Source organism: Hemitrygon akajei, chromosome 11 (assembly GCF_048418815.1).
Source record: "Hemitrygon akajei chromosome 11, sHemAka1.3, whole genome shotgun sequence".
NCBI classification, from domain to species: domain Eukaryota; kingdom Metazoa; phylum Chordata; class Chondrichthyes; order Myliobatiformes; family Dasyatidae; genus Hemitrygon; species Hemitrygon akajei.
This window is the reverse complement of record NC_133134.1, coordinates 109,728,204-109,752,674: the sequence shown is the minus strand read 5'-3', so window position 1 is coordinate 109,752,674 and position 24,471 is coordinate 109,728,204. Positions and strand designations below refer to the sequence as shown.

The following is a 24,471-nucleotide window of genomic DNA, read 5'->3' as shown; positions in this document are numbered from 1 at the left end:
GTGCATTTCCCTGAGCTCATCTATTCCCAAATTACACTCCCCAGTTCCAGCCTAAAATCTAGTCCTTTTATAAACTTTCCTCAGTAAAAATGGGGAAAGTTTAAATCACCTACTATAACAACCTTACGTTTCTTGCAATAGTCTGCAATCTCACTACAAATTTGTTCCTCTACATCCAGCGGACTATTGGGTGGTTTAAAATATATCTCCATTAATGTGGTCATAGATTTCTTATTCATCAGTTCCACCCAAAAAGCCTCGCTAGATGTGTTCTCCAGTCTGCTCTGACATTTCCCCTGACTAGTAACGCCACCCCTCTCTCCCTTTAATCCCGGAATATTGAGCTGCCCATCCTGCCCCTTCTGCAAGCAAGTCTCACTAATGGCTATAATATCATAATTCCATGTGTTGATCGATGCCCTGAGCTCATCTGCCTTTCCTATAATCTTGTGTTGAAACATACACAGCTCAGGACATCAGCAGCACCATGCTCAACGTTTTGATTCCTTACTTTGTCTGAGATCTTACCATCATCTGTCTCTACAACTTCTGCATTATCTGTTCTGAAACTCTGGTTCCCATCCCCCTGCAACTCTAGTTTAAACCACCAGAGCAGCACTGGCAAATCTTCCCACTAGGATATGAATCCCCTTCCAGTTCAGGTGCAAACTGTCTTTCTGTACAGGTCCCACCTTCCCCTGAACAGAGCCAACAATCCAAAAATCTGATGCCTTCCCTCTTACATCAATTCCTTAGCAAAATGTTAAACTGTTATGATCTTCCTATTTCTGGCTTCACTAGCATGTGGCAAGGGTAGCAATCTTGAGACCACAACCCTGGAGGTCCTGCCCTTTAACTTAGCACCTAACTCCCTGAACTCACTTTGCAGAACCTCGTCACTCTTCCTACCTATATCACTGGTACCTAAATGGATCAAGACCTCTGGCTGCTCACCTCCCATTTAAGAATGCAGAGGACTCGACCTGAGATGTGCCGGATCCTGGAACCTGGAAAAAACAGACCAGCCCGGAATCTCATTCTTGTCTACAGAACTCCCTTTCTGTTCTCCTAACTAACCAATCCCCTATCACCACAGCTCACCTCTTCTCCCCACTTCCCTTCTGAGTCACAGAGCCAGATTCAGTGCCAGAGACTTGACCACTGTGACATTCCTCTGCTATAGGTCAACCAGCCACCCCACCCCTAAAGAATCCAAAGTGATACACTTGTTGTTGAGAATGGCCACAGGGGTACTTTGTACTAGATGCTTAACCCCCTTTCCCCTTCTTGACTGTCACCCAGTCTCCTGTGACCTGCATCTTGGGTATAACTACCTCTCTATATGTCCTTTCTATCACCCTCGCAGCCTCAAATGATTCGGAACTCTTCAAGCTCCAACTCCTTAATGTGTAGTGTTAGAAGCTGCAGCTGGATGCACTTCTTGCAGGTGAAATAGTCAGGGACACTGGACCCTTCCTTCCCACATCCCACGAGAGGAGCATTCAACTGTGTTGCCTGCCATCCCTACTGTTCTAACTGCAAATATAAAGGAAGAAACGATAAATAAGCTGGGGGAAACAAAACATGAACTGACAGCTTTTTTGCCATCTCTCACTAAAGCCTCAAAATTCCCACTTTAACACTGTCCACCCCAGCTAAGACCACTCTGCTTGCCCATGCCTTATTTTAATTTGTTCTTGCCAATCAATCCAAATTGCCGATTCACTTCTCAAAACACCAAACTGCTGTGAATCGATGCCTTATGTACTCAATCGGCAAAGCTGAGTGAACTACGTCTTCTCACATTTTGGTTCACCAAACTGCTTCCTAAACTATAGGCATGTTTCCTTCTTCCTCGTGACTAGATGTTCCACATCTCTTAGTCAACTCCGGTTCCTTCATCCTAACTTAGGGACAAACTTATCCAACCCTATGCAACTGCTCCCTAACCAACCTTCATATTTCCATTGTGCAGTTCCCTGAGCTCATCTATTCCCAAATTACACTCCCAAGTTCCAGCCTGACAGCATTATAATTCACCTTCCCCCAGTGAAATACTTCTCTATACTTTCTGCTCCTATCCCTAACCAAGGCTATAGTAAAGGTTAGGAAGTTGTGTCACTGTCTCCAAAATACTCATTCACTGAGAGATCTGTCACCTGACCAGATTCATTGCCTAGTACTAATCCAGTACAGCCACTTCCTCAATCTGAGAACCAATGACTGCCATTTTCTTACAAGTATTCTTTCTATAAGCTAACTTTCAAATGAGCTCATGTTCACTACCAATGTGTTTTCGTCTTAGAAAGCACCATCCTACCACTACCACTGGTTTTTACATAGGCATAAACCACACAGCAGAGCGTGTAACAACCCTCCAAATCTCCAGTTTGCTCCAGCCTACAGATCTCCAACAAAACTACGCTAATCTCTTGATGAGCCTGGAACTTCAATCATTCGGCCTTCCCAAGACCCTGGGAAGTAAATCTTACCCCTTCCCTTCTCAAAGGTACTATTTTAAAGGAGTTGTGTTTCGTTTACTCATCATTCCATGTAGCTTGCATCATATTTTATTTGATAATGCCCCTCTGCAATGCAAAGAGCTATTCGAACCACAAGAAATACGGCAGATGCTGGAAATCCAGAGCAACACACACAAAATGCTGGAGCAACTCAGCAGATCAGATAGCATCCACAGGAATTAATGCATTCAATGTTTCAGGCCGAGACCCTTCTTCAGGACTGGAAAAGAAGAGGGAAGGCACCAGAATAAAAAGATGAGGTGAGGGGAAGGAGGATCACTAGAAGGTGATAGGTGAAACCAGATGGGTGAAAAGATAAAAAAGGCTGCAGATGACGACATCTGGTAAGAGAGGAAAGTAGACCATAGGAGAAAGGGAAGAGGGGTGATAGGCAGTTGAGAAGAGGTAAGAGTCCAGCGTAGGGAACAGAAGAGGGGAGGGGGGAGGGAATTTTTTTTACTGGAAGAAGAAATCGATATTTATGCCATTGGGTTGGAGGCTACCTGGAAAGAATACAAGGCGTTGCTCCTCCGCCCTAAGGGTGGCCTCATCGTGGCACAAGAGACCATGGACCAACATGTCAGAACAGGAATGGGAATTGGAATTAAATTGTTTGGGAAGTTACACTTTTGGCAGATGGAGCGGAGGTGCTCGACGAAGAGGTCCCCCAAATGAATTATATAAAATGAAAGTTGCTGTTTGATACACTTACCCTGCTCGGTACTGTTTAAGGGCTTTTTGACTTGTATTTGTCAATTCTTCATCAAACACAGACTTCTTTAATTTCTTTATTTTGTTCATTTGATGTCCTTATGATAAAGAAAAATGATCTTTTATTCAGTGTATGAACATTTTTGCAATTATAAAACCAATCAGTCTTTTTCGTAAACAGCACAATGTGTTCTTGGTTCACGAGTATGTTTGTGATCTCATCCTGCATTTGGTCTACAGTCTACCCACCTGCAGCTCGGTTTTGCTCATCCTCGGGCATTACTCGTGCTCTCTTTGGTCTTCGGTTTCGCTTAGCGACACGCTCAGCATACATCTGCGATTTCACTATCTCAAACTGTGTTCTCTCTTCAGCCTGAAGGAAATGATAGTACTGCGTCACTTCAATGGCTGCCGTACACCACAGTCTCACCTACTGGCTGAGTTCAGACAGCTTTGAAAATATCGTTACTAGATGCTGCAAATTTACCACCACTTTTCTGTCAATGGAAATTGCCTGGCTGAGTTCAGACAGCTTTAAAAATATCGTTACTAGATGCTGCAAATTTACCACTACTATTCTGTCAATGGAAATTGCTTGCTCCTGTATCTATGTGCTTAATGTTTGCTGCATTGTTCCCATATAGAAAGGAGAAGCAATTAAAACTAAAACAATGAGAAATGGTTTCTTTCATTCCCTGTGAATCTTTCTAATTGAATTCTCCATTTCCGCCCTCCACTACTTGTGCAGCAAGCCATTCAATTTGCATCACAATAAATCCAGAGCAAGACCTTCTCTGCAAGGCTCCATTTGATTTAGCTGAAGGAATTCAAGCTCCAGATATTCTAAATTTTTAACTTTAATCAATTACATGAAGCTTTCTACTGCAATGTGTCTGAACACAAAATATTTTGCAAGAAAAACACCTCCAGAATACACAGGGACATGAAACTCCCTGAAACACTCACCGTCATTTCTTTCTTTTTCAGGTTTTCCATGTACTCTTTCCTCTTCTTTTTGCCTTTTAGTGCAATGTCAAACTCCTGCAGAGCCTTTGAAACTGTTATTAAACAAAAAAATCAAACATCTCTAGAGTAATGAAGTATTTTCCTGTCAAGTCTTTCCATGATCAAATGCTATATTCAATGTAAACATGCTCCTCATCACTATGGAAAGATTAAAAGTGAAACATCATTACAGTCAAAGGAGTTTCTAAAATAAGTGTGTGTTTCTGTACATGGGTATCTGCACAAGGAAGTGCCTCACATTGGCCTGACTTTACTCAGATGTCCCAAAAGATACCAACCCACTGGCAAAAGTGGCTGGTTATACAACTGAAGTCATCCCCAATACAGCCGATCTCTCTGTTACAGCAGAGTGGGTGTGGTCGTGTCCCTCAAGAACAGCAGTTATCATGATTTTCCATAACACGATATATCGTTGGATGTGTGTTGAAAAGAAATTGCATTTATTTAACTCTCCCCCCTCCATACATAAATTCCATGAAGGAGAATTTTATTCCATATTTCAAATTTTGGGGTAGTGATTCCTGAATTCTGTAAAAGAGAATTTCCCATTAACCAATTAGCCATAATGTGGGGGTTGTCTGTACTGGAGCAGCAAACTCTGCCAGTTTGGATTTATTAAGCATTAGGAGAAACAACTCATATCCCTTTTCAATACGAGAACATGGCTATCTTTTATTCTACTGTTGAGCAGGCAACAGTTCTTGTTGAACTAATGACATTCAATATAAAATGAGATACAATTACTTATTCTCTTTTTATATTTTATGAGTTCCTTCCATCAACTGCAAGGTTGATTAAAATGAGGAGGCTTTGGAGAGGGTGCAGACGAGGTTTATCATGATGCTGCCTGATTTAGAAGGTGAGCTATATGGAGAAGTTGAAAAACTCGGGCTGTTTTCTCCAGAACAACAGAGGGCAGGGGCATACCTGATAGAAGTTTGTGAGATTATGAGAGGCGCAGGTAGGGTGGACAGTCAGAATCTCTTTCCCAGAATAGAAATGTCAAGTACTAAAGGACATGCATTTATGGTGAGGGGAGAAAGTTTAAGGGAGAATTCCAGAGATTCACTGTGATCCAAATGGAGAAATTACTCCTCTTCTGTGGCTTGAATGTCCAATTCCATATGTTAAACCTGAGACCACTGTCCTAGGTACCCACACCAGGGGCTAGTTATACAGACAGTGATAGGTGTCTGGAATGGGCTTGTCAGGGTCAGTGGATATAACAATGGTGTTTACGAGGCTGTTAGATAGACACACATGCCAGAAATGGAGGGATTTGGATCATGTGCAGGCAGAAGGATTTAGTTTAATTCAGCATCATGTTTGGTGCAGACATCAATGGCTGAAGGGCTTGTATCCATGACTACAGGATCAAAGGACAAATGGTCCACTCCTGCTTCTATTTTCTGTTCCTAAGATTACAGCTGATCCTTTCCTGCAGGTCCACTTCATTGAACTGTGTGCATATTCACTGATCCCCATCATATGGCAGAGACTGGGTAGATAAAGTTCTTTTCCCCAAGGTGCAAATGGCAAACAATGGAGGGCACTGGTTTAAGGTGAGAAGGGAGGTTTGGGAGACTATTTTTTTAATATCTAAACACAGAGAGTAGTAATGCCTGAAACACACTGCCAGAGTTGGTGGAATCAGATATAACAGCAATATTACAGACAAGACACAGGGGATGATGATAGGGGATGGAGGGATACAGACCAGTGCAGACTGGTGGTATAACTTAGACTGACAGTATAATTGGTGCAGACACAGCGAGCTTTTCCTGTGCTAAATTGTCATGTCCCTTATCAAGCTCTCTCCAGATTATGCTCAATGACCAAGTCCCCATTGCCTTCCTGGTTACAGAATTCCAGAGATTCACTGTGATCCAAATGGAGAAATTACTCCTCTTCTGTGGCTTGAATGGCCAATTTCATATGTTGAACCTGAGACCACTGTCCTAGGTATCCACACCAGGGGCTAGTGTATCCACTCTTATCATCATTCTATCTACACTGTCAAGCCTTGCAAGAAAACCTCTCATTCATCTAATCCCAATGGGTTCAGTCTACTCGCACTCTCATCACAGAGTGATTCCACATTTCCAAAATAAATCTGACAAACCCTCTTTGGGAAGTACAACTTTAGGTGGGGAAAACAAGCCTATGCCCTGTGTTCCAGGTGTGGTCTCACCAGAGATATATGGAACTACATTTCACTCTTACTCAAATTTCCTGGCAATAAAAGGGCAACATTCCTCTTCAGAGTGCTCCTCATAATCCCTCACTGCCATGTTCCTGCTGCTCGTCTGCCCCCCAGGAAAGCTATCACGCTGTCCAGGGCGGTGCTGACCTTTCTCTTTCTTCCGTTCCTCTCTGGTTTGGAACCAGGTACGCTCTGGCCTGGTTTCGTCGTCGTCCTTCTGCAGCTTGTTTTTTGCAGTATTGATCTGTAGAGAACAAGTAAATCAGATGTCAATCCTATCTGCTAATCAATATCCGAGGTTAGTGGCAGTGCTCTTCCTTCCATCTCAGTTCCGGGTTATCAGCAATTCTTTCCACTCTGTACCGCTTAGTGTGAACTAATGGGCTAAGCTGATGCAGTTAGCAGTATACTGGGAATCGTGTAAGAAATGCCCCCTCTTGCTGAGGTAATTCTTTTCACCTGATCATAGACAAAAATGCCAACTTTTGGTGCACATTCCCTTCAGCACAACGTAGAGTGTCAAGCCAGAAAGTACAAACCTGCTTGAATTTAAATTACTTAAAACTTGAGATATTTACGTAGAGGGAAAAAAATCCATTACCATACAGACAGAACTTAAACCTGAAAAAATATGAGGTGATACATTTTGGGTAGACTAACTAGGCTATGCTGGATTAAGATCTAAATTGCTATTTAAGTTATTAAAACAAGAGATTCTGCAGATGCTGGATTACACACAAAATGCTGGAGGAACTCAACAGGTCAGGCAGCATCTATGAAGAGGAATAAACAGTTGACAGTCCTGATGAAGGGTCTTGACCCAAAACGTCAACTGCTTTTTCCTCCCCATAGATGCTGCCTGACCTGCTGAGTTCCTCCAGCATTTTGTGTATTTAAATTGTTATTTTTCTTGTAACATAACTTTCTTTAAGCTTGCCTATAGATTAATCTAATTACCCAGTAGATCTTCAGTTATTTGTAGCATAGTTAGTTCTGAACATCTGTAGCTCTTTTGTAATCCTCAGATGCCATGATAGCATATATCAAGACCGTCGTGGTTTCACAGGCTATTCCTCTTTGAAAAAAATTCCTTATCTAACCAGCTCAGACGTGGTCCAGCTTACAGCAGGGAATACAATCTAGTCCTTTCTTCCTTGCCTTTTCCCCCTCTTTATTTCTTACTTGCTGTTCCGAGCTGACCCTGTCTGATCTGCACTATGATGGATATTTAATAAAACAACCGTATCCATAAGATTTGCACCTTATCCTTCACGTCCAACAAACCTTTTGGACATTATCACCTACAGATCCAACAGCTAGGACATACAGAATGAAAACCAGGACTCTTGAAATTACTGAGGATCATAGAGGCATGTCTAAAGATTGCCCAAATAACAGCACAGGTAGTTAAGAGGCATAGAGGATACTTGCCACGGCACAGAGTAGTAGGAAGTATTGTGCACACTTCTGGCAAGACACTGTAGGGAGGACACGAATGCACTGGAAAGAGTACAGAGGCGATTCACTAGGCTGTTGCTTGGGTAGAATACGTCAGGTAGAGAGACTGGACAAGCTGGGATTGTTTTCCTTGGAGCAGAGCTGATTGTGATGTACAAATTTATGATGGACAAAGATAGAATAGTGAGAAACTTCCCTCAGTGGCAGATGTGTCTATAATCTGAGGAAACAGGGTTAAAGTAAGGGATAGGAGATATAGAGGGGATTTAAGGAAGAATTTTTTTCACCAGAGAATGTTTGGAAACTGGAACACGCCTTGACATGGTGATAGAGGAAACAGTCAAGAACTATTTGAAGGGAAGGAATCAAGCCAACTGCTGAAAGCTAGTGTTGGTATCTGGTTGCCAGCATGGACCCTTGTGGGCTGAAGGGCCTGTTCCAACACTACACAACACAGTGACCAACTTCGGCCAACACATCTGTAACTTGATCATCCTGCAGCTCACTGATAACAGAACAATCACATTGTAAAATGGTTCAAAACTGGGATAAATGTCTCCGTACCTGGGCCTCCGATCGATGCATCATTTTCTCCTCTTTTTCCAACTGTAGAACAGCATAGATTTCTTTCTCCAGTTTCTCAATCTTCTGCCGGAACTTCATCACCACATCTGTGAGATGAGAAACAAGGACATGAGTACGCAGTCCTGTTGAGAGCACCTTAAGTTTATATCACACACAGAATGCTAGAGGAACTCAGCAGGTCAGCCAGCATGTATAGATAGGAATAGAAAGTTGACTTTTCACATTGAAATCTTCATCAGGATCCTAATAAACCCTGAAGACACACACTATTTTTTTCACTACTTACTTAATTTAATTTATATACTGTGTATAGTTTTAGTATATTTTGTGTTTTGCACTGTACTGCTGTCGCAAAACATTTTTCACAACATATGTCAATGATAATAAACCTGATTCTAAAAATCTTACAAAGTTGAAGACTTGGTATGAATTCCACCCCCGGCTCCAACCCCTGTTGAACCATGTCTCTACCAGGCCAGCACCAAACCCCCTTCAGCACCTCACCCAGCAGTCATCAGATGGTGAACAGAATTAGCAGTGTCAGGCAATTGCAAACATGGGGATCCAGATACGGCCCATCAACCTCACCACACCCCCCAAGCACAACGTTCTCACCTTGTGGAATGACACGAGCTTTCACTTCAGTCTTGGCCTTCTTCACAATTTCTTTTAACATTTTCCTTTCCATCTCACCAGCAAGGGACACAGACCGTCCACTGCGGCCAGCTCTGGCTGTACGGCCCACCCTGTGCACATAATGCTTAATGGTGTTGGGCATTGTGAAGTTAATCACCTGGTGCCAAAAAAAAGCAAAGATTCTCTCACTGACCCCAACCAATGTACCACAGAAGTTCATTTACTTTAAATTCCTTGCTGCTTGTTAAACACAGATCAGTTTATAAACAATATGATTTCAGTAATGAAGACACAACAAAGCCTGTTATTACAGCATTTTCTACATCAAGATCCTCTCAAAAACAAGGCCTTTAAAGTAGGTAGGATTGTTAGCATATCAAAGCTTTACAGAAGAGCATTACCATTTAGATGGTTTTTATAAGACCCACAGCTCTAACTTCTAACTTCCCTTCAGTCTAAATTTGCTGGTAATCTCACCACCCAAGAGCAGTGTTCTACAGTAATAGATTAAGGGAAGGTGAGAGCTAACACCAGACCACAACACCACTGTAAATGTGAACATGCAACTCACAAGGATGAGCCCTTTAATGTTGCAGAGTGCCACCTATTGCTATGGTTTGAAAGTGCTTTTAGACAGGACTGGCGACAGATATAATCCTCAATGTACTTTATAGCTGCCCCTTATACAATTCAGTGGGGCTGGGTCTGATAACTGTGGGTGCCACCTATGTGCCACTTTGACTTGTGAAATTATTTCAGGGAACTGTTTGGAGGAATCCTTCAAAGCTCAACGTGCTAGAGTGAGATCAGATGCGGTGGCCAGACAAGCCCACCCACAAAAACAAAGGGGAAAAAATCTACAAGATCTATGCCATCTATTTCCCATTAATTCCACCTCTATATGTTTTGACTCTATACTTACCGTTTTGACTCCTTCAATATCCAGTCCTCTGGCAGCAACGTCAGTGGCTACAAGAATATCGATTTGTTCATCCTTAAAGCGCCTGTCACAATGGAAAAGACAAGTGATGAGCTAACATCACCTTGATATTCTGCAGCAGAATACTCTCCAGGAAGCACAGTTATATTATCAGTGGTTTAAACTTACAGCTCAAGTTTAAAAATAAACTCTTTGACCAAAGGAAACTATACTTAAATTTTTCCTTCTTTATCTTACTTGAAGAAGTAGTCATTGATCAGTACACACTGTATGTGAGAATGAGGCCTTGACAACACACCTAAAAAGGAGCATTTTCTGAAAGATAACCACTTGGGAATGGAAAACTGGAGAAGTTCTTTACCCTGCTCCAGGTTCTGAAGGTTAATTAATTTAAACCAACTGTTAATTTGGCTGAGATACAACAGTGCCATCATAGATTAAGGACTCTTCCTGGAATGCTGGTCTTGTAACCACACCAACTACCAATTCATTTTAAAATACTTGATTCCACAAGAATCAAGCAAAAGCATTTTACAGATAATACTAAATCTGAAATTATATTGCTGCTTGGTAAAGTAAATTTAATGGATTCTGGCAGTTCTTCAAAAAGATCTTAAACTTCAAATGAAGCTCAGATTTGAAGTGCAAACTTAGACAATGCAAATCACAAAGCTACTTCTGTACAGACAAACCCAAGGTAAACTAGATCACACCTCTACCTAACACCCACAGAGTCTTCATCAGGAAGAATGGACAGTATTTGAGAGCAGGAACTGTAAGGAATGGGCAAAACAAACATGCAAAAATATAGACTACTGAAGGAACTCAGTAGGTTGAGCCACATCTGTGGGGGGGGGGGGGGGGGGGGGAGAATTTTTGAGTTTCGGGTCAAGACCTTGCATCAGAATTGAGAGCGAAGATATACGTATCAGTATAAAGAGGAGGCAGGAAAGGAGACAGATGAGCCAAGAAGGAGCAAAGGGTGACAGGCAGATAAATCCACCTGAGGGAGTGGGAAAGATGCAGAATTAGGAAAAGAGGTAAGCGGACAACAGATGGAAGCAAAGAAAGGATGAAAGAAAATGCAAATGGAACCAGCTGGCGGGAGGGTGGAGATTGGAGAGAAATAAGCAGGGACAGAATCAATAAGTAAAGAAGGCAATAACTAGGGGAGAGGTGGAGGGCAGATGAAACCAGATGAGGGAAGGGATTCCATGGGCAAATCGTGTGTGTGGTGGCTGAATGGATCCAGGAGGGGAAGGGGAAAGGGAACGGAAAGATTGGAGGTTGGATCTGAAGTGGTGGGGGGGTGTGGTGGGAGTGAATCACAGGTGTAAGGGTTACCTGAAATTGGAAAATTTAATGCTCATCACATTCCATTGCAGACTACCATGATGCAATACAAGTTAGCACTGAGCCAAACCCAGATCAGTGTGGGAATGGAAGGAAAGCTGAAATGACTTACAACCAAAAGGTACTCACTCAGCAGAAACTGGAAATTGCTTTGACACTGCATGGTTTACCATTACATTTAGTTTTATCTATAAGGTATAAAATGATTCAGTTCCTTAAGGTTGTAATAGCCAATGGTGTCAATGGTATGCATTTCAAATACCCTCTGACAACCAAGTCCAGCTCCTGTCCTTCACGTGTGGCTTAGCTACTAAGCCTGGTAGGCTATTGACATTTTAAAACCAATCACTTCAGGCAGATGGGGCTCCTCAACCGTAGTTGGCAGCTCTCCTAGGAGAAGGAAAACTCAGATCTCAAACCTCCGCTACCTTGTGGCTATAACCACTCATGGGGAAGACTTCAGGAGTACACCCCGATGAAAAACTCCAGAGCTAGAGACCCTAAGGCAGTCCTATATTGAGCTCAACACTGACTGGCAACTTCTGCCATGCCATTGGTGCCCAACTGTATCGGTCTCTGCCATTCCTTTGGATTCACCAGCTGCGTGGAGGGCACAAAATGGATTATTATACAAACTACATCATATAACCATATAACAACTACAGCACGGAAACAGGCCATCTCAGCCCTTCTAGTCTGTGCCGAACACTGACTCTCACCTAGTCCCACTGACCCGCACTCAGCCCATAACCCTCCATTCCTTTCCTGTCCATATACCTATCCAATTTTACTTTAAATGACAATATCGAACCTGCCTCTACCACTTCTACTGGAAGCTCGTTCCACACAGCTACCACTCTCTGAGTAAAGAAGTTCCCCCTCATGTTACCCCTAAACTTTTGCCCCCTCTCAACTCATGTCCTCTTGTTTGAACCTCCCCTACTCTCAATGGAAAAAGCCTATCCACGTCAACTCTATCTATACCCTCATAATTTTAAATACCTCTATCAAGTCCCCTCTCAACCTTCTACGCTCCAAAGAATAAAGACCTAACTTGTTCAACCTTTCCCTGTAACTTAGGTGCTGAAGCCTAGGTAACATTCTAGTAAATCTTCTCTGTACTCTCTCTATTTTGTTGACATCTTTCCTATAATTTGGTGACCAGAACTGTACACAATACTCCAAATTTGGCCTCACCAATGCCTTGTACAATTTTAACATTACATCCCAACTCCTACACTCAATGCTCTGATTTATAAAGGCCAGCATACCAAAAGCTTTCTTCACCACCCTATCCACATGAGATTCCACCTTCAGGGAACTATGCACCATTATTCCTAGATCACTCTGTTCTACTGCATTCTTCAATGCCCTACCATTTACCATGTATGTCCTATTTGGATTATTCCTAGCAAAATGTAGCACCTCACACTTATCAGCATTAAACTCCATCTGTCATCGTTCAGCCCACTCTTCTAACTGGCCTAAATCTCTCTGCAAGCTCTGAAAACCTACTTCATTATCCACAACGCCACCTACCTTAGTATCATCTGCATACTTACTAATCCAATTTACCACCCCATCATCCAGATCATTAATGTATATGACAAACAACACTGAACCCAGTACAGATCCCTGAGGCACACCAATAGTCACCGGCCTCCAACCTGACAAACAGTTATCCACCACTACTCTCTGGCATCTCCCATCCAGCCACCGTTGAATCCATTTTACTACTTCAATATTAATACCCAACGATTGAACCTTCCTAACTAACCTTCCATGCGGAACCTTGTCAAAGGCCTTACTGAAGTCCATATGGACAATATCCACTGCTTTACCCTCGTCAACTTTCCTCATAACCTTTTCAAAAAATTCAGTAAGATTTGTCAAACATGACCTTCCATGCACAAATCCATGTTGACTGTTCCTAATCAGACCCTGCCTATCCAGATAATTATACCATCTCTAAAAATACTTTCCATTAATTTACCCACCACTGACGTCAAACTTACAGGCCTATAATTGCTAGGTTTACTCTTAGAACCCTTTTTAAACAATGGAACAACATGAGCAATACGCCAATCCTCCGGCACCATCCCAATTTCTAAAGACTTTTGAAATATTTCTGTCAGACCCCTGCTATTTCTACACTAACTTCCCTCAAGGTCCTAGGGAATATCCTGTCAGGATCTGGAGATTTATCCACTTTTATATTCCTTAAAAGCTCTAGTACTTCCTCTTTAATCATCATAGTTTCCATAACTTCCCTACTTGTTTCCCTTACCTTACACAATTCAATATCCTCCTCCTTAGTGAATACCGAAGAAAAGAAATTGTTCAAAATCTCCCCCATTTCTTTCAGCTCCACACGTAGCTGTCCACTCTGATTCTCTAAGGGACCAATTTTATCCCTCACTATCCTTTTGCTATTAATATAACTGTAGAAACTCTTTGGATTTATTTTCACCTTACTTGCCAAAGCAACCTTGTATCTTCTTTTAACTTTTTTAATTTCTTTCTTAAGATTCTTCTTACATTCTTTATATTCCTCGAGCACCTCATGTACTCCATGCCGCCTATATTTATTGTAGATATCTCTCTTTTTCATAACCAAGTTTCCAATATCCCTTGAAAACAATGTCTCTCTCAAACTTTTAACCTTTCCTTTCAACCTAACAGGAACATAAAGATTTTGTACCCTCAAAATTTCACCTTTAAATGACCTCCATTTCTCTATTACATCCTTCCCATAAAACAAATTGTCCCAATCCACTCCTTTTAAATCCTTTCACATCCCCTCAAAGTTAGCCATTCTCCAATCAAAAATCTCAACCCTGGGTCCATCCAGTCCTATCCTTCTCCATAATTATATTGAAACTAATGGCATTGTGATCACTGGACCTGAAGTGCTCCCCAACACATACCTCCGTCACCTGACCTATTTCATTCCCTAAAAGGAGATCCAACACTGCCCCTTCTCTAGTCGGTACCTCTATGTATTGCTGCAAAAAACTATCCTGCACACATTTTACAAACTCCAAACCATCCATCCCTTTTACAGTATGGGCTTCCCAGTCTATGTGTGGAAAATTAAAATCTCCCACAATCACAACCCTGTGCGTACTACAAATATCTGCTATCTCCTTGCAAATTTGCTCCTCCAATTCTCACTCCCCATTAGGTGGTCTATAATACACCCCCATAAGTGTTACTACACCTTTCCCACTCCTCAGTTCCATCCAAATAGTCTCCCTAGACGAGCCCTCTAATCTATCCTGCCAGAGCACCGCTGTAATATTTTCTCTGACAACACCTCCCCCTCTCGTCCCTCCGATTCTATCACACCTGAAACAACGAAATCCAGGAATATTTAGTTGCCAATCACACCCCTCCTGCAACCATGTTTCACTAATAGCTACAACATCATATTTCCAGGTATCAATCCATACTCTAAGCTTATCCACCTTTCTTACAATGCTCCTAGCATTAAAATAAATGCATTTAAGAAATTCTCCACCTCTTCCTCTCTGTTTATCTCTAACGGTACAAACAACTTTACTGTCTTCTTTTTCTTCCTTCTCCCATACATCTGTTCCTACACTCTGGTTCCAGTCCCCCCTCATATCTAGTTTAAATCCACTGGGGCCTCTCTAGCAAACCTACCTGCAAGAAAATTTGTCCCCCTCCAGTTCAGATATAAACCATCCTGCCAGAACAGGTCCCACCTTCCCTGGAAAACTGCCCAATTATCTATAGATCATTTGCTTACCTTAGAGCCTCCAGCCTCTGGGTTTGAGAAAGGTCACCATGGAGCTCGCCAACCTTTAGCCCCATCAGCCCCAGCAGAATGTGCATCCTATGAGCTTGCTTTTTTGTCTGGGTAAACAGCATAACATGGTCCTGAAATGTGCGAGTGAGAAGAGCTAGAGGAAGAAAACAAAATCAAATGAAAAATAACCCATACACGTTTGTGCTTCCACTCCCTCGACTTCAAAAACAGTGTCCGAGTACACTTTCATCATATTAACTACTAGCTCTTATTGAGGGAAAACGTGAAAATACGCACTGAGAGCAGTAATAAACAAAAGTCACTAATCTCGGGCGATAAGTTAGCAAATCAAGACCCCAGAATACCCAAGTACATTTTGTAACCGATCTGCACAGAGCAAACTTGGAAAGTGTGATTATGAGCAGAATGTTTGATTTGTGTTGCAGATTGAACAATAAATATTGCACACGGCACCAGAAAGTACCCTGTTCTTTTCTGAATAAGGTGGATGGATCCAAAAAAAAACTAAATAGACCACTGAATTATGAATCTATTCTCACACTTGAAGTAAAGTCATTAACTTGACATGCTGATGGAAACAAAAACTGAGGATATTGAAAATCTGGAATAAAATAGAAAATGCTGGAAAAACGCAATGGGTCAAGCAGCATCTGTGGAAGGATAAGCAGTTAACGTACTATACTGGGATCTTCATACCCCCCGCACGACCTACTGAGCATTCCCAGCAATTTCTGTTCTCATTAACTTGACATGGTAACACCATTTCTCTCATTTTCTACCATTTCAGATTTCAAGTACTTGTAAAATTCTTCCTTTATGAGGAATTTTTTAAAAAATCCCCAAATAATAATTCAAGTAAGAGAACCTTATAAAGTGAATATAACTCCAGCCCAAATGAAGACACAAAAGATTCTGTAGATCCTGGAAATCTTGAGCAACACACAAAAAAAAGTTTGGCAGCATCTATGGAGGGAACTGAACAGTTAACGTTTTAGGCTGAGACCCTTCAGCAGTCTTGCTGAGTTCCATCAGCATTTTGTGCATCTCCACCCTAAATGAATTGCAGAACTCAATGCAAGCCAAACCTTTTATCCATCAGCTTGCAAACAACACGTCATCTTAATCGCTCCCTACACGACTCCCTTGTCCACTTGTCCCCCCCATCCCTTCCCACCGATCTCCCTCCTGGCACTTACCCTTGTAAACGGAACAAGTGCTACACCTGCCCTTACACTTCCTCCCTCACCACCATTCAGGGCCCCAGACAGTCCTTCCAGGTGAGGCGACACTTCACCTGTGAGTCGGCTGGTGTGGGATATTGCGTCCGGTGCTCCCGGTGTGGCCTTTTATATATTGGTGAGACCCGACGCAGACTGGGAGACCATTTCGCTGAACACCTACGCTCGGTCCACCAGAAAAAGCAGGATCTCCCAGTAGCCACACATTCTAATTCCATGTCCCATTCCCATTCTGATATGTCTATCCATGGCCTCCTCTACTGTCAAGATGAAGCCACACTCAGGTTGGAGGAACAACACCTTATATACTGGCTGGGTAGCCTCCAACCTGATGGCATAAACATTGACTTATCCAACTTCTGTTAATGCCCCTCCTCCCCTTCTTACCCCATCCCTGACATATTTAGTTGTTTGCCTGTACTCCATCTCCCTCTGGTGCTCCCCCGCCCCTTTTCTTTCTCCTGAGGCCTCCCGTCCCACGATCCTTTCCCTTCTCCTGCTCTTTATCACTTTCGCCAATCACCCTTCCAGCTCTCAGCTTCACCCCACCCCCTCTGGTCGCCTATCAATTCGCATTTCCCCCTCCCCCCACTTTCAAATCTCTTACTATTTTTCCTTTCAGTTAGTCCTGCCGAAGGGTCTCGGCCCGAAACGTCGACAGCGCTTCTCCCTATAGATGCTGCCTGGCCTGCTAAGTTCCACCAGCATTTTGTGTGTGACATCATCTTAATCTTAGTTTGAATACAGGTATTATATACCCTGTATACAATTAATCCCTTTATGACTAAGTGTAGACACCAAGGTTCAGTTTAAATCTAATTGAACATACATCACTTCCAGTTGACTGTACATACAATTTACCAGACAAAAACTCTACTTTCCATGAATAATTTGTTCGCTTGTGCCTTGTTGTAAGACATGGGAGATCATGGTCTTTCCATGACAAGGTTGGTCTTGGCAAATTTTTCTAAAGAAGTGGCTTGCTATTGCCTTCTTCTAGGCAGTGTCTTTACAAGACAGGTGGCCCTGGCCATTATCAATGCTCTTCAGAAAACGTCTGCTAGGCATCAGTGGTCACACAACCAGGCCTTGTGATATGCACCGGCTGCTCATAAGACCATCCACTACTCGCTCCCATGGCTTCACATGGCCCTGATCTGGGGCTAAGCAGGTACTACACCTTGCCCAAGAATGACCTGAGGACTAATGGAAGGAAGGAGCACCTTACACTTCCTTTGGTAAAGACATATCTCCACCCCATCACCCACTGTAATGAATAATTACAGTTGTGATTACACTATGTTTATGCAGAACCACTGTAGAATGCCCTGAGCTTGAAAGACGCTGTATAAATGTATGACTCTTTAGTGTGGCATATTTCCAGTGATTAAAATCCCAAGTGCTGCATTTGTTAATTAACTCTACAGAATCAGAACCTAAACCAAAAAAAACTGCAGCAACTGTTGAACACAGTGAAGCATTTGCATTAGTTGTGCCAGTTATGTTTGGGCACAACTTCCATTTCAATTCAAATGCACCTCAGCTACCTGAAACAATTGCCTCTCTGTCTCCTTCTCGGTTTGGACGGATTCGGATGAACTCCTGACGGAGGAATGGAGCTACATCTGTGTTACTGTTCACAAAAATTCGGATTGGGTTTTTCAGTGACACTGATGCCAGATCTTTCACCTGCAGGAAGTGACAGAGAAAGCAACATAGACTAAATATTCACAATCACAACCTAGACTGAAATTACTGTATCACATCCCATGACCAGTTCTTGGAAGGGACAAACAAGAAAAGAAATAGATAAACCAACTAAACTCAACCCAGAATACCAGCAAGGATAATGGGTTACTTTCTAGAGAAAATGGACAGATTAAAGACATTTTTTAGAAAATAATCATGCATGAATGAAGGGAATGAAAAATACAGACTATAGGCAGATTTTTAAAAGACATTTTACTAAGTACTGCAGGGGATACTTGCTGATAGCATTAACACGAAACATTAGTGGATGCTGGAAAACAAAGTGAACGTAGTGGGTGGTGGACCGCTGTCTCCTCCCAAAGGCCACAATTGGGACTACAGTGATAATACTGATGACACAAGTGCAACTATAATGAAGGAGGCTATAGAAGGATATAAATAGGTTGTGAGTGAGCAAATGGAGGATAATGTAGGGAAAATATGAAATTGTTCATTTTGACAAGGAAATTATTTAAATTAGATTGCAGAACTCTATGACATGCAAAAATCTGTGTATCCTAGTGCATGACTTGCAAAGGCTAGAATGAAAATACGGCAAGGAATTAGGAGAACCAGCAGATTATTTTTTATTGTTAGATTAATTGAATACAAAGGTGCTTCACGTATAAAGGGCACTGGGGAAACTTCATCTGGAATATTGTTATCAGAATTGGTTTTATTTATGGAAGGAAGTTTATGTGGAAAGCAAATCAAAGAAAGATTACTAGATTAATACCTAGAACACATGCCATTAGACAGGCTCAGTGTGGATTCACTGGTGTTTAGAAGAGCAAGAGAGAACATGACTGAAATAAACGTGATCCTCCCCACGCACCCCTCATACAAACTCTTCTCCCTCCTGCCGTCTGGGAAAGGCACCGAAGCATTCGGATTCTCAACACCAGACTATATAACAGTTTCTTCCCCCAAGCTATTAGACTCCTCAATACCCAGAGCCTGGACTGACACCAACTTACTGCCCTATTGTCTTGTTTATTATTTATTGTAATGTCTGCACTGTTTTGTGCACTTTATGCAGTCCTGGGTGGGTCTGTAGTCTAGCTTGTTCCTGTGTTGTTTTTTACGTAGTTCAGTCTAGTTTTTGTACTGTGTCATGTAACACCATGGTCCTGAAAAAACGTTCTCATTTTTACTATGTACTGTACCAGCAGTTATGGTCGAAATGACAATAAAAAGTGACTTGACTTGACTTGATCCTGAGACATCTTGACAGGATGTGGGGATATTTCCTCCAAGAGGACCACAACCTATTGAGGTTTGGAGGCTTGCATGCCTCAATGACCCAGAGAGCTATGCTGGCTTCTTGGTAGGGTCATCCACTGCAAACAGGTCATAGAGTAGAGGCCAGACTGAGAATGGTCCATCAATCCTCTAGGTTCAGGGGTTCAACTCAGGGCTGACAACCTTGACTGGTCAAACAAAATTGTTACAGAAACAGCAATGAAGAATCCTCCTCTATCTGAGTGTGGCACTATTCCTGAGTCTCTACCCAAAACTTGCATGACTGACAAAAGTGAAAACCAAGAGGAAGCTACTGACATGATGAAGAAAACCCCGAACACCGCCAGAGATGGAGGACCTTCATGCCAAAGGCGTAAAGGGCAGTAAGAAGCAGATAATATTTCCTGGTGGGAATATCTAGGAGCGGGAAGTTACCATTTAAAAGTAAAAGGTCATCCATGTAAGACCGATATGATGCAAATATTTTGTTTGCAAAGAGACATCAGGTTGGAACCCTCTTCCCTAAATGACGGTGGAAGTAGTGTCTTTGGTATTTCTAGGGCAGAGGGAGTGAAAGATTACTGCAGCTAGTCTGGAACACAGAGCTGAGGTTACAAATTGACTGCACACAATTTTATTAAACAGCAGAGGTAGTGATGTGCTAAATGTCTAACTCAGAATTATTGTTTATAAAACAATCGGCACTTGTTTATGGGGCTACAAGATACAAATTTGGGAAGACATCAGAAATTAACTTCAGGTACAAAAATGCTGGCATTTTGAATACAACAGTGCCAAATAAAATGGTTAAATATGAATTAAGACAAAGAAAACAATGAGACGGCTAATGAAGCTTTCAAAAGGCATAAGAGTTAAAGTACACAAGATCAAAATAAATCTTCTGTTGGGGAACAGAATACAATAGCAAAGTATTGCTAAACTTCCTTTAGCATGCCCCTGTAATAAGTTTCAGAAAAAGGAATAGCAGTATGTTATTTTGCTACTCAGCTACTCTGCCATTCAATAAGATCCTGGCCTATCTTTTCTTGCTCTTAGCTCCACTTTCCTGCCTACTCCTTATAACATCTGACTCTCATATGATCCCAGAACTGCCTTTTTATACCTTCCCTGTGTTCAATGACTTTTCATCAGGAATCTGGGTACAGAATCGCAAGGATTCCAGACTCTGGAGAGAACAAAGCCCTAATCACCCGCCTTAAGTGACAATTCTGAAAATGTGCCCCCAGTTCCCGATTCCTCTGAGAGAAAACATCTAGTATCCCAGTATTCCCAGTATCTAGTCTTCAAACCCTCCCAGAATTCAATATATTTCAGATTGCCTCTCTTTTTTTCTGAAATTTCACGAGCATGAGCCAACTTGCTCAATGATTCTTCATTAGACGATGTCCTTTCCAAAAATCTATGTAATGAACTTTCATTGAACTACCTCCAATGCATGTATACCTCTCCTTGTACAAGTTGTAGGTGATATGCCAGGTGTAGCCTCACCAACTGTAACAAGATATAAAATTTTATAATCCTTTCCTTGATAAATAAAGGCAACATTCCTGTTGTTTTCCTAAATAAATCCTGAAGCTGCATGCTTTCCATGCTCCATGTATGAGGATATCCAGTAACATTCAGTAATCTCTCCATTTAAACAATATTCTGCTCTTCTGATCTTCCTAAAAATGGATAACCATCATTTTCCCTATTTACATTCATCTACTAAATTTTAACTATAGAATTAATCTACCTGTATGCCTTTGCAGCACACAATTTCTGTCCCTACCACAACATGCTTTCTCGCTTATGTTCTTATCATTAGCAAATTTGGTTAACGTACATGCCAAAAAAAGTGAAGGCTCTTTTGGCACAAATGTCATCCCATGATTAGTCCATTTTGAAAGTCGACTCAGCAAGAATGTCAAAAGATTTAGCCAATGCAGAACTTCTTATGTCTATCACCAGAGCCCATTGTTAGTATCAACCACTTGGAGATACAACTTGGTATTCAGCAAGTCAGTCAGACCCTACAATATGGTGGAGATCCTTTGACTTGCCACATGGTAGCAACTTCCCCCATACCTCATCAGTCATGGTAGCAGAAAACAGCATCGTCTGCCGTTGGTGGGAGCAGAGACGAATTATTTCCTTCATCTGTTCCTCAAAGTATTCGTCGAGCATCCTGCAAATGTGAAAAGGAAGAAACAGAAACAACACCAATCAGTAACCCTGTCACACAGGAACTTCTTTTGTATAATACACTGTAGCTTTAACTTGAAAAGGACAAACTCACAGGCAGAGAATTAATTTAAAACATCGGGTGACTGTGAAAACGATGGTTAAATGGAAATTAGTGTGGATCTACATAGGTGGGTTCTATACACCCAACATATTAAGATTTGTTTAGTGCACTTTGAATCACACAACTGTGAAACAGGTCCTTCAGTCCACTGAGTCCATGCTGCTATCATGGATCTGTACTAATCCCATGTTATTGTCCACATATTCCCATCAACTACCCAGATCCTACCACGCACTGACACACCAGAAGCAATTGGATCAGAAATTTACATATTATAGGACAATTCCCTTCTCAGTTTTCCACCCATGAACAGGTTTTCTCTGTATCTTCTTACCTGTCAGCCTCATCCAGGATCAGGACCTCAATGCTACTGAGGTCAAACGATGGACAATTATGAAGGTGATCGATCAGTCTGCCTGGGGTGGCAATGAGAACATCAGGTCCTGCTCTCAGGGATGCTTCTTGGGTTTTTACGTCCAATCCACCTGAATGCAAGCAGGGTATTTGTACAGTTATCTAAAGCTTCAAAATTTTAAAAGTTGCTGTACTGAAGCACCATCCTACTCACTATCCTGAGGCTTACTCATTTCTTATTCCTAGAAGGTAATTAAATAGGACCGTGATTCTCTACTGGCTATGCTCCTTTGTGAAAACATGCTATCCTGCTGAACAGAACTAATCCAATATGCAGATTCTGACAGCATGGGCAATTTTTAAACTCTAAGAATCTTATACTTAAAGGGCATTTTATTAGAATAGGATTTTTTTTTTAACAAAATTCCCCGTTATATTAATCCAGATTTTGAGGAATAACAACAGCAACATACCTGATTTGATGTTATGACCTATGTAACTGACAGTAATTTGAGGGATTTCTGTTAAAGTATACATGAAGGTCGATGTCTCAAAAATCCAATTAATTTGTTAATGGGATCCAATGTTAAGTTGCAACAAAGATGAAGGAAATTGGGTAAGATGTGAAAGTTCAAAATTTGCATTTCATGCTCACTTTAAAATTTCTGTTTAGTCCAGGAGATGCAAAGGGTATTCTCTTTCAAATCTGAATGGAGGGGTAAGCTGAGCACAGTTCTAAAAAGACTTCAGTAACATAACATTTTTCAGTTAGGTTATCTAGGAATACTTCTTAAATCTTCAAAACAGGCTTAAATTTTTGAAAGTTAAACTATTAATAATGAGAGACTTTATTTTTCTTGAAGAGTTCAAGTTTATTCTTTCAGGTTGTGATTATCCTAGTCTGAACGTCAACTGTTTCTTGTTGCAGAGGTGCTGCCTCTTAAGTTAGGAGTTTCAGTATTTTCTGCATTTACTTCAGATGTCAAGCATTTGCACCTTTTTTTGATTACAAGAAGTTGAGTTCTACCCAACTGCAAAGACAATACTGTGATGTCTATTAATCTTTATCTGAAAAACTAATTTTGTGGGTTTTTATTGAAAAGTATAAGGTCCATCTGGAAAATCACCTTCACTTTATTTAAACTGAGTTTACAGCTGACTCTGATACTTGTTCCAATATTCTCTGCTTGGGCCAATTTGTGTATCACAGACAGTGGAGATATGCTTGTACAAATCCAGTAACTATAACCTGAATTTTCCATGCCCCTTTACTAACAGATACCATAGCCTTTGATTGACATGGTAGCCATTAAAAGAGCCTAGATTAATAACTCTGTAAGGTAACTATAGCAGTATGCATTGTTTTATAGAGTGTACGGAAAAGGACTCTGATCTCTAATTGTAATTGAACTACACATGGTTGTGACATTAATGGTCATTATTTTCATTCAAGAGTTATGAACATAGTCCAAACTTACCTACAGCAAGACAGATGGTGGTTGATGTGAACTGTGCCAAATTTCTGGCAACAGAATGCACTTGGATGCCCAGTTCACGAGTTGGAACTAGAACCAACACCCTAGTAATAGGAGCCTGCCGCGGTTTATAGATCAAACGTTCCAACACAGGCAGCATGAAGGCAGCAGTTTTACCTAAAGAGCACAGGAATGCAAAGAAGAAACAAAATTAATAGGCATGCTAACTTTAGAATCTGTTTTACGCAAGAGACATTCAGTAACATGTTTCCTTGTTGTCAAGTAAGGTTCTCTTGATTAAAATATGTTTAGACCCAAACATGAGTGGATGCAATCACAGTTATATGTTTTAGATAAAAGCTAACAACAGGACACGCAATCTCATGAGTGTATCAGGCTTATTATCCCCTCAAACATGGATTATAACATCTTGAGAAACAGAAACATTATTTTATTTGTAGTTATATCATTCAACTCTAGTTATTTACCTCCTCCTGCTCTGTACCATCATCAGCAAAGTAACTTTTAATTCATAAAATCATAAGCTTCAAACTTTTGTTTATTAGTGTTCTAGCATCCAAAATACTTAAGCAACTGACAAAAATTGTTTTCATTGAAAGTGAATTTTAGTTCAAGTGCAAAATAAGTGTGCTAAGATATTTTCAGTCTATTTACATTTATTTTTCAGGGTAGTGCAGTTATTGGCTGAATAGGAGCAACGTCCTCTGAAGTTTTGGTAGTTCATGTGATGGTGAGTACAGTTATTCACTTGATTTATTTTTGCTGTACTTTAAACAAATACTGTTTATCCTTACAGCACACAATTGTAGAGCAAAACATTATCACTTAAAAGGCTAAGGAGATGAAACATCGGCAAG

General features: G+C 41.3%; 1 protein-coding gene across 1 annotated transcript in view; it reads right to left on the bottom strand.

The window, feature by feature from the left end:
* Nucleotides 1-24,471, bottom strand: part of ddx27 (DEAD (Asp-Glu-Ala-Asp) box polypeptide 27) — a 49,556-nt gene that overhangs the window by 6,623 nt on the left and 18,462 nt on the right. The window contains exons 8-19 of the mRNA XM_073061476.1: nt 23,597-23,770; nt 22,099-22,249; nt 21,545-21,644; nt 18,013-18,154; nt 15,207-15,360; nt 10,064-10,145; nt 9,121-9,298; nt 8,485-8,591; nt 6,610-6,706; nt 4,200-4,291; nt 3,483-3,606; nt 3,235-3,331 (exon numbers count right to left, since the gene is read on the bottom strand). Coding sequence (XP_072917577.1) covers nt 3,235-3,331; nt 3,483-3,606; nt 4,200-4,291; nt 6,610-6,706; nt 8,485-8,591; nt 9,121-9,298; nt 10,064-10,145; nt 15,207-15,360; nt 18,013-18,154; nt 21,545-21,644; nt 22,099-22,249; nt 23,597-23,770 — 1,498 coding nt within the window. The remainder of the gene's footprint in view (nt 1-3,234; nt 3,332-3,482; nt 3,607-4,199; nt 4,292-6,609; nt 6,707-8,484; nt 8,592-9,120; nt 9,299-10,063; nt 10,146-15,206; nt 15,361-18,012; nt 18,155-21,544; nt 21,645-22,098; nt 22,250-23,596; nt 23,771-24,471) is intronic.